The sequence below is a fragment of the Ailuropoda melanoleuca genome, chromosome 8 (genome assembly GCF_002007445.2).
Source record: "Ailuropoda melanoleuca isolate Jingjing chromosome 8, ASM200744v2, whole genome shotgun sequence".
Taxonomy (NCBI): Eukaryota; Metazoa; Chordata; class Mammalia; order Carnivora; family Ursidae; genus Ailuropoda; species Ailuropoda melanoleuca.
In genome coordinates this window covers 119,506,800-119,520,789 of record NC_048225.1, presented here as the reverse complement: position 1 = coordinate 119,520,789, position 13,990 = coordinate 119,506,800, and the positions used below count along the sequence as shown (strand labels likewise).

At 41.0% G+C, this 13,990-nt stretch overlaps 1 protein-coding gene across 1 annotated transcript in view; it reads left to right on the top strand.

The window, feature by feature from the left end:
• The first annotated feature begins 6,760 nt into the window (after positions 1 to 6,760).
• LOC100479303 (dimethylaniline monooxygenase [N-oxide-forming] 5) overlaps positions 6,761 to 13,990 on the top strand; it is a 13,038-nt gene continuing 5,808 nt past the window's right edge. The window contains exons 1-4 of the mRNA XM_034665596.1: positions 6,761 to 6,895; positions 9,004 to 9,192; positions 9,623 to 9,785; positions 13,006 to 13,148. Coding sequence (XP_034521487.1) covers positions 6,761 to 6,895; positions 9,004 to 9,192; positions 9,623 to 9,785; positions 13,006 to 13,148 — 630 coding nt within the window. The remainder of the gene's footprint in view (positions 6,896 to 9,003; positions 9,193 to 9,622; positions 9,786 to 13,005; positions 13,149 to 13,990) is intronic.

Below are 13,990 nucleotides of genomic sequence, written 5' to 3'. Positions count from 1 at the left end.
CTCCCCTGCTGTGTTCCCTCTCTCGCTGGCTGTCTCTCTGTCACATAAATAAATAAAATCTTAAAAGAAAAGAACTACAGACATAGACATTTCTGCATATCATTTTCTGAATCTCAAAGGCGATTTGAACCAAAGGAGGTAGAGCAAGGGGCAGGGAAGGAAGGGTTACAACAAGAAGATGATGAACAAATTTTTCTTTGAGCTTCTGGTTGATGTTCACTAACTTTTGGCTGTTGTGCAAGCCTGTCTTGTAGCAGTACATTGATTTATATCCTGATGCCGGCTCCTTATCCATCGGGAACTGGTTGGCACAGCTTTGCAATCAGTCCAAATTTTTATTTAACTTTTAAAGCTAATGCACCATGCAAAATGAATAAAGAACAAAGAGCCAGTTACAAATCAACAGAGATCAGAAAGGCATAAGATGAGATTACATATAATACTAGCTTAAATGCTGAAATATATAAAGGAATAATCTTGAAAGAAAATAATAATTAATTGTTCATGAAAAAGTATAAAACTTACAAAACAAAAAGTTTAAAAATAACAATTATCTCCAGAAAAATAACTGGGCTCAGATGATTGCCCAGAAAAATTGGTATTCATGTTCAATATACAGATATCACCATACTATGTAAACTGTCCAAATACCAGGTAAATATGAAAGCTTCCTCATAACCCTAATAAAGATAACATAATCTTAACAAAGAAAAAAAAAGTAAGCAATAGGCCAATATTAGTTGTGATTTTAAACCATTAACAAAGTTCGAGAAATAAAATCCAACATTTTTTTAATACTAGTTTATCATGATGAAGTAAGATTTAATGTAGAAATGCAAATATGATTCAAATGGGAAATCTATTAATATAAACCATTATAGCCATCGATGAAGTTAGGAAATGATATGATTATCTTAATTGCTTCAAGAGCATTTAATTAAATGAATGCTGTGTCCTGATTAAATGCACACACACATACACAGAGCTATCTAGAAAGAGAAGAATATTTCCTTACTATAATACAGCGTATGTTTCTCAGGTCAGGAACCAGTATCATCTCAAGGGTGAGACACACAAGAAACGTGTTCAGTAACCACTTCTGCTGGAAAATGTTCTGAAAATTCTCATATTTTGTTTAAGATTCATATTTGTGAGAGAGAGTGAGAGAGAGAGCAAGAGAGGAGGGAAGATTAGCGGTAGAAGCAGACTCCCCGCTGGGCGGGAGTGGGGGGAGCCTGATGGAGACTTGATCCTGGGCCTCTGGGATCATGACCTGAGCTGAAGGCAGATGCTTAACTGACTGAGCCACCCAGGCACCCCTGTTCTGAAAATTCTAGACAATTCAGTAAAAGAGGGGAAAAATACAGGAATATTTATCAGAAAGGAAGAAACTAAATTCTATTATCATTTTGATTCTTTCATTCTTTATGTGGACTGACATGAGAATCTATGAAATACTTAGAATGAATGAGAGTTTGGTAAATGATTGAAATTACGTGTGTGTGTATGAACGATTAAAAATTATAACATTTATATAGCTTCCTACATAATATATAAATAAATAATATACATATACAACTATTAGCTGATATGCCAGCAATAAATAAGTTTGAAAATACAATTGAAAAATTAATATTACCAATAATAATCAGATATGTAACTAGAAATCAACAATAAAATTTGTAAGCCTATGTAAAGAACATTTTACTATAGGCTACAAACTTAGTTTTTATTACTTAGAAGATTACCTATTCGGGTGGATTTTAAACCTAGTTATGCATTAGAATCAGTAAGGAACTTAGAATGAATAAATGATGAACATCCCTCTGGGCTTCACCCTGTAGTTACTGAAGCTGAAGGCCATAGGGAGGGATCAAAACCCAATATTTTCAGGGACGCCTGGGTGGCTCAGTCGGTTAAGTGACCAACTTTTGATTTCAGCTCAGGTCACGATCTCAGGGTTGTGGGATCGAGCCCCATATTGGTCTCTGTGCTCAGCGTGGAGCCTGCATGTCCCTCTTCCTCTGCTCCTCCCCCTGCTCATGCTGTCTCTCTCTCTAAAGAATAAATGAATAAAATCTCTTTAAAAATCCCTATTTTTATTAAGCTACCAAGGCACTACAGCTCTATATCACCAATAAAAGACCACCTGCTATTTCTCAGATACTGTGAAAGGTAGGCCCTTTCCCACACTTGGTGTCTCATTTAGACCTCACAAGAGTTCTGGGTATTATTATTGCCACTTCATAAACAAGGAAAGATTAAATAACATACCCACAGTCCTCCAGGTCACACAATTGTTGAGTGGAGAAGTTCCATGTTATAAAGATGTCACTTATTCCATAATTGCTACCTTTAAATTTTATTTCTAGGAATGGTGAAAAATTAATCCAAGTTTCATCCAGAAAAGTAAATTTGAAAAAAAAGTAAGGAAAATATTGAAAATGAAGAGTAATAAATTGGAGGCTGCACAGGGAAATATCAAAAATCTTTTAAAGCAACAATATTTAAATAGTGTGGTTTTGATATCTGAATATAAAGAAGCATTAGCAGAGCAGAAAATGAATATCTACACTAAAACAAAACATATAAATATTGAGGATATTATAAAAGTGGCATTTCCAATATGGTAAGGGAAAGATGTCTTGTTTGATAAAATGGGCAGAAGCACCTGGTCATTATTGGAAAAAAGGATCACACTGAAGTGTTGCTTTGCACTCTATCAAAATTGAATCCTGGTGGTTCAGTCAGTTAAGCATCTGACTCTTGATTTCAGCTCAGGTCATGATCTCAGGGTTGTGAGATCGAGCCCCATGTTGGGCTCTATGCTTGGTGTGGAGCCTGCTTAAGATTCTCCCTCTCCCTCCTGCCCCCACCCTCCCCACCACTTGCCTGTGCACACTCTTTCTCTCTCTAAAAAAAAAAAAANCTCAAAAAAAAAAAAAAAAAAAAAAAAAATTGAACTCTGAAACTATCAAAAAGTTAAATAAAAATTAAAAAACCATAAAAAACATAATTAATATAGATGAGTAGTTTTACAATCTTGAGATAGGGAGGACTAGGAGTATGACACAGTAGCCAGGAACCGTAAAGGAAAAAATATATTCCACTTGGTAAAAATGGGGGAAAAAATCTATGTAATTTTTAAAAGCTAATGACAAAACAAGAGAAAATATTTGGAAAATGTATGAGAGGAAAATTGGTTCCTATTTATAATGTTAAAAGATTTCTTTAAATAAAAAGAGTAGAAAAATGTAGAAATGATATTCATCAAATTCACTGAAGAAGAAATACAAATGCACCAAAAATATAGGAATGGAGTTTAGATTCACTGATATTCCAAGAATGGCGGACTCCATTAAGAAAATGGAATATTTATGTAATTAGCAAGGAGGAGAGAAAGGGTATCTTCAAACATTTTTAATCATCATGAAACTGCTTAAATCTTTATTAGACAACGTATCAGAGATCTGAAAAACTGTTCCTCAAATGCCTTGGGACTCAGCCATTGCAGATGTAGGAATTCACCTTAAAGAAATAGTCAGAAATAGACAAAAAGTTATGTACAAGTATGTTTCTGATCAATCGCTCCCAGTCCCTATTCTAGCTTTGGTGATAATGCTCCATCAATGGAAATGTGTTTATATTCATTATCATCCCAGGCGATGAAATGTTTCCTCATGTTTTCCAAGTTTCACTATCTATCAATTTCCAAGCTGTATACTGTCTTCATGCCGTTCCTTCCGGGCTTCTTGGTACCTTTGATTAATTAGACTTTGTGAGACCAACACAATTACTATGTTTAGAAAAATTTGATGACATGCCAGTTTCTTACCTGAACCCCAACTTTAAAAGGCAGATGGAAAGACAAGAGACAAGGAGAGGAGTTTTTGCGAATTAGTCATTGCATAAAACTCACCTTGGTGGGCTACCTCAGTGTTAGGAAGAGCAAAGGAGAAGCCAGTCGTCTCCTGAAGAGACAGGATTCTGGAGCTTATTTCTTTACCTCGGTGCCAGGAGATTTCAGGAACAAATCGGCTTTTATTTTTCTTCTTATTCCAGGTTAGTTTTACGACCTTTATTCCTTGAAGACGTTGGGGCTTAATGGGATTTTTAAATTTTTGTTGTATGCCATATAACTGCATGATTAGAAAAATATCCTGGGTTCTATATACACAATCAAAAGAAAAAAACTAGCTAATGAGTATGGCATATTCACAAGGAAAGGAAAAATGGACCAAGACTTCATCCAAAGAGCAGCTCATTACCATTTCCAGCGGGGATGAAGACAGGCTGGAGTCAGCTTCGGCTATACTTACGGAGAGAGATCTGGCCCACTGAGGTTTCATTTGGGTTTGTTTCAGATGAGGGGCTAAAGAGACAGAGGTGATGGGGCACTGGAGTTTAAGGGGAGCTGCTGGAGGAGCAAGAGGATACAAATGATCAAGGACACACCCACAACACACTGAAGACAGATTGTATGTGCTAATAGCCTTTTATTTCAACAGCCAGGGAATTTAAATACCCAGGAGAAAATTATTTGACTCGATATTTTTGACATTTGAGAGGTGATTTTTCAAACAAATATACATATCCCAGTGAAACATAATAGCCTTGGCATTTAACAATGGGCAGTATTTGGATCTACTTTTCAAATTAATAAATGCATCTTCATTATCCATGTATTTCTGTTGATAGCGATTTTTTTTGTTGTTGTTAATATGCACTCATTCTGCTACTTTGTGATCCAGGGTGTTGGCTGATATTACAGTCCTGCTAAGTACTTGAAAGACCTATGCATTAATTGCTATACTCAGGGGGATTATTTAGGTACTTGCTGCTGTCATTGGGTAAACTCATTGTTTATAGCCTCTGGATACATTTTCAAGCAGTAGCAACACATCAATGGTGCAGGGTCTTGTTAATAAGCCTTAATTTAAAAGAATTTACCAAGGAACTCCAGATTAAAAAATAGTCTCATATTTTAATAGCTGCTCTAATCCACTGTAACATAAACTTGTTAAAATGCAGTACAGAATTCCCGGGCGCCTGGGTGGCTCAGTCGTTAAGCATCTGCCTTCAGCTCAGGGTGTGATCCCAGGGTCCTGGGATCAAGCCCCACATCAGGCTCCTTCACCGAGAGCCTGCTTCTTCCTCTCCCGCTCCCCCTACTTGTGTTCCCTCTCTCGCTGCCTGTCTCTCTCTCTGTCAAATAAATATATAAAATCTTAAAAAAAAAACCCAAAAATGCAGTACAGAATTCCATTCAGTTTCTCCTTCAGAGAGAAATTCAGAGTAAAGAGCAAAGATACAGGGAGAAAATTGCCAGATGATAGTTACGGAAGCCTCTCTTAAGAAAACTCTATTTCCTTTTTTTTTTTAAGATTTTTTTTTAATTAAAGATTTTATTTATTTATTTGACAGAGAGCGAAAGCACAAGCCAGGGGAGGGGCAAAGGGAGAGGGACAAGCAGACTCCCCACTGAGCAGGGAGCCCAACACAGGGGCTCCAAGACAGAGTCACCCAGGCACCCCAAGAAAACTCTATTTCCCAAAAAAGAGAAAAGAAAAGTGGGGGGGACTCTATTTCTTCATGGTTCAGCTGAATAGCAGAGGATGGAACAATCTCGTAAAGCAGATTGGGTGAGGAGGGTAGTGTCCTCGGAGGCACTCACGGGTAAGTGGCATTTCTGAGTTCCTATTGATATGGTCCACTTATTTTCTCTGCTCCATCCTTTGAGAAAGCGCTCTGCCTGATCCGACCTCTGAGACCGATCCTGACTCTGACACTGACGCCTAATACGTCCTCTCCGACCTCATTATGCCTGCTCCCCTTCTGGCACCCACTCACAAAGCTCCCCTTGCTTTTCTTCAAAAGTGCCCAGCATGTTTCTGCATCAGACTCTCTGCTTGGAATTCTCTTTCAGATACCCACGAGTAGGCTTGGTCCCCCACTTCCTGCTTTAATGTCATCAGGGAGCCCTTCCTTGACCATGTTATAGAAAACAATACCCTGCTTCCTTTTTCTCCATAGTACGCATCATCACCCACTTGCTACTTATTTCCTTCTTTGTTTATTCTCCAGCTGTTCTCAAGGAACTATGTCAGATCTGTTCTCTACTGTATTTCCTCAACTAACGTAGTATTTGGCACGTAGTAGGTACCAGTAAGTGTTTATTGAATGAATGAATGAATGGCAGAACATTAATCTTTGGTATGAAGGCAATGGAGTACTTTTCTAAAGACCATTTACCTGGGTAGCTTGCACTCTTCCCCAAGAAGAGTGTGATGAGTAATATTTAATTGATGAACTGCTCTGTGGGAGTTTTCTTCTCCCCACTCCCCACCCCCACTTCAAACCCTATCACAGGGCAAAAGCAGGGATTCTCTGGCCTGATTCAAAACCCAACATGAGTGTTTTGGCAAGCAGATAGTAGTAGCAGAAGGAATTAAAAGTCAGTTTGGGCAAAATCTGTGTATGGAGAAGTGTGTGTGTGTGTGTGTGTGTGGAACTTTAGGAGTCAAAACTTTTTTTTTTTTTAAGCAATCTACTTTGTACTTGAAAGAAATTCTGGTGTGAGGTAGGGTTTTCTGTCACTCAGAGAGCCTTCGACTTGGATAACAACTTTGAGTAGGACATTTCTTAAATGCATTAGCTAGCAATTTTTGGGGGGGGGGATAACAATCTTGCATTATAGAAAAAAATTACATGACAATAAAAATCTGATTTTCTACTAATAAATTCCCTATTACAAGACACAATGCCGGGAAAAAGAATTGCGGTGGTTGGTGCTGGGGTCAGTGGATTGGGCGCCATTAAGACCTGTCTGGAGGAGGGACTGGAGCCCACCTGTTTTGAAGGAAGTGACGACATTGGAGGACTATGGAGATATGAGGTAAGTTTGAATTGACTATGCATCTTTTCCATATCTGGGAAATAGGAATGCTAAGATTCCAGCAATAACTTATCCTCAACTCCCAGCCTAATAAGAATTCTGTTTATTAGTGCCTATATATGTACTTTGAATCCCAATCTTTCCTTCCCGCAAGGATGTGCTCCAGCCGTCCTTCCTCCTTCCAGGGTCTAGCTTCCTGAAGGAGAAGCGAGTGCTTGTCTCTGCATTGGCTCACCCCTGGGGCGTGTCTCCACCATTGTGACCTGATGGGCATTCCAGCGTTTCCAGAAAGCAGCTCTCACTGCTGTTACTAATCCATCTTGTCAAATCAGAAGAACTTCCTGTGCTTTTCTTGCTTTCTCAAGGGGATCTAAAAAGGTTAAAAACCAACTCCTTTTTAAAACACTTGTCCCTGACTTCTGTGATTTCACTCTTTTCTTCTCTGCTTTTCCTACTCAGTATTTTTCCCCTTGGCCTCTAAATGGGGCTGATCGTGGTTCTATTCTCAGTCCTCTGGTCCTTTACTTTTTGCAAGTCCCTTAGGATTCTTCCTTATCACCCCTGGCTTCAACTACCACATATATGCAAATATTTGATCTGTAGATTTTTTATCTTCAGCCTAGTAATATATATATGTATCAGTGAGGGCAGCTAACACTAACTGTCCCACAGACAAACTCTGAAATCTCAAGAGCTTAGCACAGTAAGGGCTTTTGTCCTGCATCAAGGTCAGATGTGATTAAGGTCCTTCTCCAACTTGGAGTTAAACCTGTGGACCACGTGGCCCCCAGCATCGCTGTGGGGGGTGGGGAAGAAAGGTAGCAATATACCAGCTCTTAACTGCCTAGACCCAGCCTATAGGCCGTGGTGGCTGCCTGCTTTGGCTAATCTCCGGTATGTCTCACCAACGCCTGGTCAGCTTTTCAGGTTTTTCATTTTTTTGTATGAACAGTTCCCTGCATTACATTCCTGGTTTCAAGTATTGAGAGTAGTTTCCATGTTTCTTGATCAATACAGACAGGTCTCCAGGAAAGCCTCTCCAGCCTCCGAGCTTGATGTCCCCAGCGCCCTGTGCACACAGCCATGACTAATCCTATCACACTATATGCACGTGTTTATTTCCTGTAAAAGTTTTTAAAGCATTTTATGTGCATTATTTGGTCTTCACAACAACTCTGTGAGGTAGGATTTAACAGGTAAAGAAGTAGATTCAGAGAAATGACTTGATGTCAGGTTGCCTATCTAAGCCAGGCAATGATCTATCTCAAGGACCACATCAAAATGCCACAAAATACCACATCATGTCATCTGATTTCACTAGTGATGTCCATAAATTTTCGCTTGTAAAAAATACCGCTTATATTTGCAGAAACTAACCTTATCAGAAGGGGTGTTTTTATATATGACTGCTTCGATACAATGTATTAAACAATACTCTTCATTTTGAAGAAGAAAACATACACTCTGTCATCTGTTCTTAAAGTTGATATACTTTAGCAGGAATTAGATTCCATATTTCCTGGCTTCAAGTCTAGAATATTCATAGTACATAACATTAAATAAATAAATAAATAAATAAAATGATCAACAAGAATGATATTCATCTCCATGATTTTCTACAAAATTATAATAAGCGGGTGCTGCTTTTGTAATTAGAAAAAAATCGCCAGTGAAAACAGAGAACAAAGAAAGCCTCATGTCCTAAGGCTCTGCATTCTCTTCCATCCGTCACTACAAACAGCTCAACGTCTCGGATGCCCTCTGCCCAGGACTCACCCCATCGAGCTCCGTCGGCAGAGTGGCAACCCTGTCTTCCTCTGTTTATTTTCACTCTCTGGTATTCTACACACATTTTTCTTTTCATGTCCTTTTCATGTTCTTTCCATCTTTTCATATTTTTCTTTGTGTTGCCCGACAACATTATTTCCTCTTTTGAACTATTTACGACAAGGCATCTTATCTCTTAGTGAAGGTCCTGGAAAAGCAACTTTACTTTCTTTGAAGGAATTCGTCCCAGGAGCCTCATACTTTGACAAACAGAGGAACTGATTTTCTGGCTATTACTCTTGTATGCTAAAAGACAGGGAGCATCCTTTTTTTCTTGGTAGGAGAAGGCTCAGAGTGGCAGGCCAAGCATCTATGAATCTGCCACCAGCAACACTTCGAAGGAGACGACAACCTACAGTGATTACCCGTTCCCCGATCACTTCCCCAACTACTTGCACAACTCCAGAATCATGGAGTACCTCCGGATGTACGTGCAACACTTTGACCTCACAAAGCACATCCGGTTTCTGGTAAGTGAGGCAGGGAACCCTCCGTGGGCGCGGGAACCTCTGGTTGGAGTCAAGGGCCAGGCCAGAGTGAGGGGTGGTAAGTCACACCCGTTCAGGCCGGGAGGGCAGCTCTACAAGCATCTCTGGTGAAGGCAGCAGGACCTCCCCTCCTCACTTCCTTCAGGAAAAAGTCTGATGGATTGGATGAAATGCCCAACTATGCCCCTGGTGTTGGCTCCCCACCGACTACCTTTAGGACCGCAGCTGGGGACACACTGGCCTCCATCTCTACTTTAAAAAAGCCTTGGTAGGGAAACCAGCTTTAAAGAAACTCTTTCAGGAAGCCCCAAAGGAGAGTAGTTATAACCAACCTTACACATTGAGGCCCAAACTTGGGGACAGGAGGCCACTGGGAAGAGAGGCCACAAGTCCGAGTTTGTCTCATCCCCAGTCAAAGGTGTGCAGCGTGAGGAAGCGCTCCGACTTCTCTTGCACAGGACAGTGGGACGTCGTAGTCGAGGCTGCAGGGAAGCAGGAATCCTATGTCTTTGATGGGATTATAGTGTGCAGTGGCATGTACAGCGACCCCTTCTTGCCACTCCAGAACTTTCCAGGTATGTCATACTGAGCGCTAAGGCACTGATGATGTGGGGGTTTTATCATTGCTGCCTATTGTTATTTTTTTTAAGATTTTTTAAATTTATTTATTCGACAGAGATAGAGACAGCCAGCGAGAGAGGGAACACAAGCAGGGGGAGTGGGAGAGGAAGAAGCAGGCTCCCAGCGGAGGAGCCCGATGTGGGGCTAGATCCCATAACGCCGGGATCACGCCCTGAGCCGAAGGCAGACGCTTAACCGCTGTGCCACCCAGGCACCCCTGCTTATTGTTATTTTTGAAGAAAGTTTGTAATTCTGAAAGTCACCTGATTTTCAAGATAAATTTTATGTTTTCTGATTGTAAAGTAATGCATGTTCTTTCAGGCTCCATTCAAATAATACATAATGTTACTAAAATGAAAATTAAAATTACTAATACCCTATCACCACGAGTTCTGGGCTACTTTAAGAGAAAATGCTACATCATTCCACAACTAGAAAACAAAATGTGGGAGTCGTGTTGTATTGATAATAATTTGGAGTAAATACGGAGACGCCTGGCTGACTCAGTTGGAAGAACATGGGACTCTTGACCTCGGGGTTGTGAGTTTGAGTCCCACATTGTTGGGTGTAGAGATTATTTAAATAAATGAAAACTTAAAAAAATAATTTCAAGTAAATAGTAGGATCAAAGCGACAGAAAATATATTAAGATTTAGCTTTATTCCTGAATGTATACGTATGTGCATAGCATGGTGACGATAAACAGCCATGCACCCATCTCAGAAGCTACTGCAATGCTACTGTTTACTTTCCGGAAGCTTAAGCACCTTGCACATAACGAATGGTGTGGGAATGGTTTACCCACGCGGCATCTCCCTGTTTATCTCTAGGAACAGGATATACACTCAGTCTTCTCAAAAACGGCTGAACCTGAGACTCCTTTGGAGTTCTCAGGAAATTCTAGACCCCCCTACTTCCATCGCTATGAGTGTCTGTTTCCCAGTGTATGAGAAAATAGAGAAGGTTAAAATTGGTCAAGAGAAATCCATTAATTGGTTAGTTAGTTGGAAACTTAAATATTCCCATATTCATTCATTCAAATTCAGTCAAGCAATACCTATCCAGCACCAATTGTCCAGAGAACAAAACAGGCAAAACCTCGGTCCCTGGGGACTTTGCATGCAGTAGATGGACACAGACAAAAATGGGATAACTACGTGGGAGGGGATGACTATGGAAAATGGGAGGGTTTTTAGGGTTGGGGGTTGTGATGCAAGGTCAGATAGAGTAGCCAGGTCAGGTTTCCACAAGAAAGGGACATTGAAGCAAATGCCCAAAGGAATGGAGGAGGTGAGGCCAATAGCGGGAGAAAGCACACTGCGTAGAAGGAAGAGCAGGTGCGAAGGCCTGGAAGTGGGGTGTGCCTCACAGGTTCGGTGCGCTGGGAGTGGAAGGGGTAGGAAGGAGATGATGTCAGAGGGTGAGCAGTGAGCCATCGTTTGCAGTCTGGCTTTGACTTCGATTGAGGTAAGAGCTGTTAGGAGGTTTCCAGCAGAGGAGAGGCGTGCTCTACTGTCTTCAGCGGCTGTGTTCAGAATAGTCATTGAATGAGGTGGTAAAGGTTGAAGCAGGGAGACCAGGGAGGGGCTCTTGCACGAATGCAGGTTAGAAATGATGGTAGGTTGGATCAGGGCGGGTGGCAGTGGAGCCATAATGAAGTGCTCGGATCCTGAGTATAGTGTGAACATAGAGATGATAGTATTCGCGGATGGACCAGATGTGAGATGTAATAGAGAGGTGTCAGGGGTAACTCTCATGTTGTTGGTCAGAGCAATTGAGTTGCCTTTTCTGGAGACAGGCAAGACTGCAGGAAGAGCTCGTTCTGCCTGTGTGAGGGGGAAAGATTGAGGCGGCCACAAGGTAACAAGGTTGAAGAGATATTCACAAAAAAATGGGAGAGGGTGGGCTGAGATTAAAGAAACTTAAAGAAGGGCATTAGACCTATTTCTCAAGGAAAGTCTATAGGGACTATTTTAAGGGATCCTTATACCATTCCCGTGAGCTAAGTGAAACCACTTCCATTTTACACATTGCAAATGCCACTAAAAGTGAAAGCTGAGATTTGTGCCTACATTTGTTTTACCTCAAAACCCCCTCACATTTGACCCACAGGGTGAAGGGTTCATTTTGGAATAGAAGAGAAATATTTCCTCCTGGGGAAAGGAGACAGAGGAAGAATGGATGAACACACAGTAACTTTTAGGTGTTGAGACACTCACTTAAGATCTTTGTTGTTTCGTAAAAATGAGAAAAAAAGTTGTCTTCAGGAAATGAAAGGAAATGCCGTGGGACCAAGGGGAGGGGGAAATGCCAAAACAGCCACAGTGAGAAATGTAATGGACGATCGAACTTGCAAAGATGGAGTTTGGGAACAATTAGATCCATGCCAGGAGTTCATTAGGGGAGGACTGAAGAACTGCTTCCAAAAGAATGCTGGAGTTTGGGATCAGACTCTGTGGGGAGAAAGGAATAGGGCGAGGACTGACCCTCATTCAGGAGTGACTAGGGCTGTACAGCGTCACAAGAGGAACAAATGAAGCCCATATGTGCAGACGCCAGTGTTGTTTAAAAGATGAAATGATGCAAAATCAACCAGCTTTTATGACTTTGCCATATGAGGTTTCTGTTTAGGTCAGAGCAAATTTTTAGGCAAAAATATGAAGTCCCTACATTCTCTTAGCTTCAGATCTTCATGGGTGACGTTGGAGCGTTTGTCCCCAGGAGGAGAGCAGAGTGAATAGTGCTGATGGGAAGGGTGGGTGTACTGGGCCCCAGAAGAGATGAAACATCTCGAGGATGAAGCTTGTGTTGGGAAAGCAAGACAGGAAAGTCGGTTCAAAGCAGTAGTCGTAAATAACAAAGAGGAAGAATAAGGAAGATGTACTACTGAAATAGGAGCCACGCTCTTCTCTGAAGGTTTGGCAGGGTTAGAGGTCAGTAAAAAGGAGGCAGAAATTAGATGTCTGAATGTAAGCATGGAACTTAGGGTCTAGAACAAAACTGTATGAGGATTTCTTCTGTCTGATGATGGGCAGACACAGTTCACAGCCCAGCATTTGTGGAACAGCAAAGGAGAAGTTTAAATAGATAGGATGGACCTGGAGTTCAATAATAGGCTTTAAAAAATAATATGAAATAACGACCACGGCTTGAGCAATACTTTGTTGCCCACAGGAATCAAGAGATTCAAAGGTCAATATATTCACAGCTGGGAGTACAAGAGTCCAGAGAAATTTCGGGGGAAGAAAATCATTGCGGTCGGCATTGGGAATTCTGGAGCTGATCTGGCAGTTGAACTCAGTCATGTAGCTTCACAGGTTTGGTTCCTACAATTCTCTTTCCTGAGATGCACCCACTGCCCTCTGAGATATTAGCATTGTGTGAAATATGTCAGGTGTACCCTTACACCGCTTCAATCCTGATTGTTAATTACCTCCTCGCACTTGTTTTCCTGGTAGACCTCTTGGCAATACATTTAAAAAGTGAGAATGGAATAAAAATAAATATTTCAAACTTTAGTGACTGCCATATGGCTTATTTTTACCAGAGTGTGTAAACTTCACCAGCTCAGCCACCAGTTACAAATATGAACTCTATCAGAAAACTACTTTAAATCCCTTTATTTTTCACTGACATGACACGTGATACATCTCCCAACCCTGATTCTTCCCACACTTACATTTCAAGGGATACATATTAACTAAGTATTCTGAAATCTGTAATATCCTAATTAACAGGTGGGTGGTGTGTGCGGATTTGTTGATCACTAGTCTTCTTGCATCATTGTGTTTGTCCAGAATTTACAAAGTAAGAGATGGCAGGCATCAAACACTGCTTTGGAGACGGCACAGGAAGGATAGTGAGTGAGAGGAAGGCATGGAGAGCTCTCTGGGACTATAGCAAACAAGTCAGATGTGTCCGTCTGTATGAGTGTGTGTCACTGTATCTGTCTGTCTGTCTTTGAGAATAAGGCAAGAGAGTTCTTGGGGCGCCTGGGTGGCTCAGTCGTTAAGTGTCTGCCTTTGGCTCAGGGCATGATCCCGGCGTTTTGGGATCGAGACCCACATCAGGCTCCTCTGCTAGGAGCTTGCTTCTTCCTCTCCCACTCCCCCTGCTTGTATTCCCTCTCTCTCTGGCTGTCTCTCTCTGTCAAATAAAT